Source organism: Hyperoodon ampullatus (genome assembly GCF_949752795.1).
Source record: "Hyperoodon ampullatus genome assembly, chromosome: 3".
NCBI classification, from domain to species: Eukaryota; Metazoa; Chordata; class Mammalia; order Artiodactyla; family Ziphiidae; genus Hyperoodon; species Hyperoodon ampullatus.
Window position 1 is genome coordinate 105,785,382 of NC_136916.1, and position 4,990 is coordinate 105,790,371.

Consider the following 4,990-nt stretch of genomic DNA (forward strand, 5'->3'; position numbering starts at 1 on the left):
CTCCCCTCTGTAGGCAGGCGGGGTTGGGCTCCAAGGAAGGGGAGGGTTGACCACTCCCCCCTTGCCCGCGCCTCCCCTCCCATGTGCTGCCTGGGGGGCAGTGCACGCACCAGCCGAGCACTCTGGGCAGCTGGGTGCAGGCCCTTCTGGGCAGCCGCCTTCTCCAGGGTCCCACAGCAGCCCTGCCCGCTTCACTCTCAGGTTTCTCGCAGTGCCTTCCTGCTCCTCTCTGCTTCCCCATCCTGTCAGTTTTCCATTTTCCTGTTTTCCTTCCTGGCTGGTGGCAGTGGGGGCTGTGCCCGGTGGGCCCCGTGGAGATGCTCAGTGCTTGGAATCGCCGGGACCGGCCCCCTGAAGAGGGGGCAGCTGCGGGGCTCCAGGGCTTCACCGTGGACAAGACGTTCCTCTCGTCCCTCAAAGGCATCCTGCTGGAAACTGAGCTGGTAACAGCTGCCTCCCTGACCTGCAGCCTCCATCTCCCAGCCCGCCCCCCCCCGCAGGGCTCAGCCCTCAGCAGCCTCCCTCCCCAGGCTCTCAGGACACCCCTCTGGCCCCAGCTGCCCCACTTCCCCACCCAGCCCCTCATCTCCCATCTGGAGGCAGTCACAGCAGGTTTCAGTTGCTGCAGGAAGGATTGAAGTTAAACAGAGGACAGCTCTCTGGGACATCGAGGGGGTGTGAGGCACAGGGACAGCGGGGACAGCGGTAACGCCAGCCGGTCTTTCCCCGGGCTTTAAGATGGCCACTTCTTGGCATGTCCAAGAAGTTCAACTGCCAAAAAGGGCAGACTTCCTGCAGCCTCACTTTATCTGCTGCCTGCTCCCCATGAATATCTGTCCTCAGGAAAGGAGCTTCCCTGAGTCACTTAGCAAGACCTACTAGTAAACTTAAGTCTTCTGCATATACGCCATCCTACATCACCAGAGCTGAGGGGACCCCAGAGTCCACCCTGGAGCATCTGCCTTCTAAACCTTGCCTCTTGGCATGGAACCAGAGGCTCTGGTCCTTGTCAGAAGAGTTTTAGGCATCCAGGAGTGGGGGAAGTGTTATGGGGCATGGGGTGCCTCCTGGGGGCACAGGCTGATGTGGGTGCCACTCCAGGGGCTGGCATTCCCATTGTACTCGGGGCTAAAGGGGGACCCACTATCTTGTGGATTTCACAGAGTGGCGGCTCCTGGAGCCGTGCAGCTTGGCCAAACTGCTGGGGCTGCTGGCATCCCGAGGCAGGGGGAGCATGGGCGGGCAGAGGTGGGGGGCCAGAGTCGGACCTCAATAGGTAAAGGCCCTGGATGTGGGTGGCTCCAGGGATGGCAAGACCTCCAAGGACAGGTGGTGGGGCCGGCTGGGGGAGCTCCGGGGAGGGAGAGGGCAAAGGCCTGGCTGTGCCTGTGTCCCCTTCCTGGCAAGCTTCCCACCCTCGGTCCCGCAGGCCCTGACCTTCATTATCTTCATCTGTTTCACGGCCTCCATCTCCGCCTACATGGCTGCTGCGCTACTGGAGTTCTTCGTCACGCTAGCCTTCCTCTTCCTCTACGCCACCCAGTACTACCAGCGCTTCGATCGGCTGAACTGGCCCTGTCTGGTGAGGGACCCTGCCTCCCCCACCCCGTTCTGGTCCCTTTCTTCTCTGCACGTTGAATTTTCCTTTCCTCTCCCAGCCTCTCTTCTTTTCCTGGTTTAACGAGGAGTCCGGCTCCCATACCCAGCACTCAAACACTCCTTTGACCCACATCCCTCAGATCTGCTCCCTTGTCCAGGTCCAGCCCCAGCCCAGGCCCCTGGCTTCTCGTCCTGGTCCTGGTCGCTCTGCATTTATCTTCATCCCTCCCCCGGGCAGCTGTGTGAGCTCTCTCTCTCTTTGTGTCTCAAGCATTTTATGTTGTGTCCAAGGGTATCTCCATGTAGGGATTCACAGTGCCTGAGGGTCAAGCTGCTGACTAGCCTGGAAAACCTCAGGGTGATGCTCCCTGCCCTCTGCTTCCCTTTGACCCTGCACCCCCAACCCCCAGGACTTCCTCCGCTGTGTCACCGCCAGCATCATCTTCCTGGTGGTCTCCTTTGCGGCTGTGACCTCCCGGAATGGAGCTGCCATTGCTGCTTTTGTGAGTCCAGCCCCACAGAGCTCTCTGGCTCCCCAAGGACCTTTGGCTGGTGGTTGCACACTTTGTGTGCCTCTCTCCACCCCAAGCTCAACCCAGTGCCCAGGGTCTGCCTCACACCTTGCCCCATATCACCCACCTTCCTCTCCCCAGTATCAATGGCCCGATGGTCTTTGTTGTGCCATCCCTGCTCCTACGCCCACAGGTTTTTGGCATCATCCTGGTTTCCGTCTTTGCCTACGATGCCTTCAAGATCTACCGGACTGAGATGGTGCCCAGGGCCACCCAGGGTGAGTGCCTGTGCTCTGGGGAGAGGAGATGTCCCCTCCACCCGCTGCCCCAGCTACCCCACCCTGCCATGCCCTACCCCACCTGGCTCCATCTTCACAGGGGACCAGTAGTGATACTGGGGCTACCTGGCTCCTGAGCCCAGCCAGAAAAGGGGGACAGCAGAGCCCAGACACGTCTCCTTTGGATTCACTAGCTCCCCAGCCTACTGTCCACCACCCCAGCCTACAGCGATGGAGCCAGGCCTGAGAAGTCACCGGGGATTTGTCTGTGGGGCCTGTGAGATCTGGCTTCTGATGAAGCTCGGCCAGGGAGGGGGTGTTATGGACGAAGGGGAGGGTACAGGAGGAAGCTGGTCATTCCCAAATTAAAAGACTTGAATCCTACTGGTGAATCTTTTTCTTCCCCCCAAATTAGGCAGACTAGGAATGCCAAAGAGTATTCATGGGAATGCTGCCTGGAGCAGGTCATGGTCCCTTCTCTGGGACCAGGTGTGAACAATGAGGAAGTGGGGGCTTAGACATCCTCCAACATAAAGCTTCCATGCCACAACTCTCGTGTGCAAGGCCACCTTGCGGTGTGCCTTGTGGCCGGGCACCCAGGCTTCTGTGTCTGAGAAGGCGCAAGCCTTCCGGATGTGAATGAGCGCCCACTTGCCAAGCTATTCACACCCCCGTCTTAGTGGGTTTGAGGTGAGGTGCTTGCCTGGGGCGTGTGTAGAGCTCCCCCTGGTGGTGTGGGGAGGACTTGGCCCGCAGGCTGCCAGGGAGAGGTCAGCATCAGATGAGGGCAGAGATTCCCACATTGCTGGAGCTGCATGAGCCCTCAGATATCAGCTGGTTCAATGCCCTCAATTCACATAAGAGAGGACACGCCCAATTAGGGGAAGTGACCTCTTTATTTGTGACAGAGTTAGGGCTGGAGCCCAGCTCTCCTAACACCTGAACAGGTGTTCTGGATATTGTACTGAGCCCCTGTAACTCATAAAAAATGGCCCAGCCTCATTTCCAGCTCCCTCCACCAGCAGGTCCACCTTCCCAGCTTGCCAGTGCCTCAGCAGGACATTTCCTGAGCATCCCATGTGCAGACCCCGTGCTGGGTCCCAGAGGTTCAGAGGTGCCCAGCAGGCCCATCCTTGAACGCTCACAGATGGGGAAGAAGACCAGCTAGTGAAAGGCAGTCATGGCTCAGGGGCACTTTGGAGTCGGCCCTGCCTGGCCCGTGACAGCTCAGTGTGGCCGGGACATCCTTGCCCAGCCCCGCAGAGCAGCGTGGCCTAGCTCGTCCAAGCTGACTTGCTAGCCCCTCTCCAGTGCTTCTGTGTCCCTGCCCTGAAGTGCCTTCCTTCTTCTAGGGCGCTCCTTCCAGAGGCAGGCCCCAGCACCCAAGCCCTGCCTGAACCTGAACTCTGGTAGAGTTTCTCTGCTCCCCTCGGCGCTAACCACCAGCCACTCTGGGTCTGGCTTTTCCTGCCTCTGGGTTCCCGTTCTCCTGACCTCATGTCCTGGCTCCTCACCGGAACTGGTAGCCTCTCCAGGGCTACAACCGACTGGCTTTTGTGTTTCTCTGGTCTCTGCTCACAGTTCTCAGGACTTTACCGACAGGCCATTCTCAAGACTGGTGACCAGCCTTGGGCAGGGGGCGGTCAAGGTCTCAGAAGAGGGAGCGGAAGGGCTTAGCCAGGGGAGTCCAGGAGATCGGGGTGGGGGCAATGAAGGGATGAGAAGGTGGTCAGGAGGGCCTGGCCATATTAAAGCCCAGCAGGGGGCAGGGATTTGCTAGGAGCAGAGTGGGGTAAGGACCCGCCTTGTCCCCTGAGCAGCCGTGTGACACGGGCCAGCCTGTCCCTGGTGGGAGCTCAAAGGGAGCAGTGTGTGCTCTGTGGTGCGCACCTGCGCGTGCCCTGCTCATCTGTGTCTGTGTGAGAGGTCAATATGAGACAAGCGGTACTTAGGTTTGGTCCACACTTTGGTTCAGTTTGGTGTCAGCTGGCTCCAGAGTCTCAGGATGCCCTCACGATGAGGTGTGGCCCACAGACCGAGCCGACTGTACCGGGGGCTGATGGGGAGCGGGACTCCCTGTGGGTTACTTCTAAGGGGCTGACCAGAAAGGGACCTGTGTCACCCTCTTTATCCACATCTCCATCCCCAGCCAGCTCTGAGCCTCTCCTGGCATCGGAGGAAACAGGTGTCCCAGGACAACTTTAACTCCTGTGGCCTCAGGGGTGGGGTAGGTGGAGGGTGGCTTCAGCTTCTGCAGTGCAATTCTGTCTCCTAGTGTCTAGAACTGGCTCACCCTCTGGTGCGTTTGTTTCCTCCACTTTTGGAATTTCTCCCTCTCGTCCCTTGTCTGGTTTGGCTGAGCAGTAGGGGGACTCACGGCTCTGGCACCTCAGGGAAGCCGCCTCACCTCCATGGGCCTCGGTTCCTCTTCTGTAGATGTGGGGTGTCTTGGCTCCCCCAGCTCTGACACAGGGGCAGGGCCCCCCTCCCCCAGGAGTCCAGGATGGCTCCTGGATGGTCGGCGGGGAAGGATAGGGGCTCAGGCAGAGTCTGGCACTCATGTTTATTGCAGGTCAGCAAGAGCGAGGTTCAGAGGTAGTG

The 4,990-nt window shown here is 59.5% G+C and overlaps 1 protein-coding gene across 1 annotated transcript; it reads left to right on the forward strand.

Annotated features, from left to right (window-relative positions):
- Nucleotides 1-317: 317 nt before the first annotated feature.
- Nucleotides 318-2,601, forward strand: CMTM5 (CKLF like MARVEL transmembrane domain containing 5; the record flags this gene model as incomplete). Its single annotated transcript, XM_079700888.1, has 5 exons — nt 318-443; nt 1,430-1,582; nt 2,010-2,102; nt 2,305-2,389; nt 2,490-2,601. The coding sequence occupies 5 exons, from the start codon at nt 318-320 to the stop codon at nt 2,498-2,500; spliced, it is 468 nt and encodes a 155-aa protein (XP_079557014.1). The 3' UTR covers nt 2,501-2,601.
- Nucleotides 2,602-4,990: the final 2,389 nt, after the last annotated feature.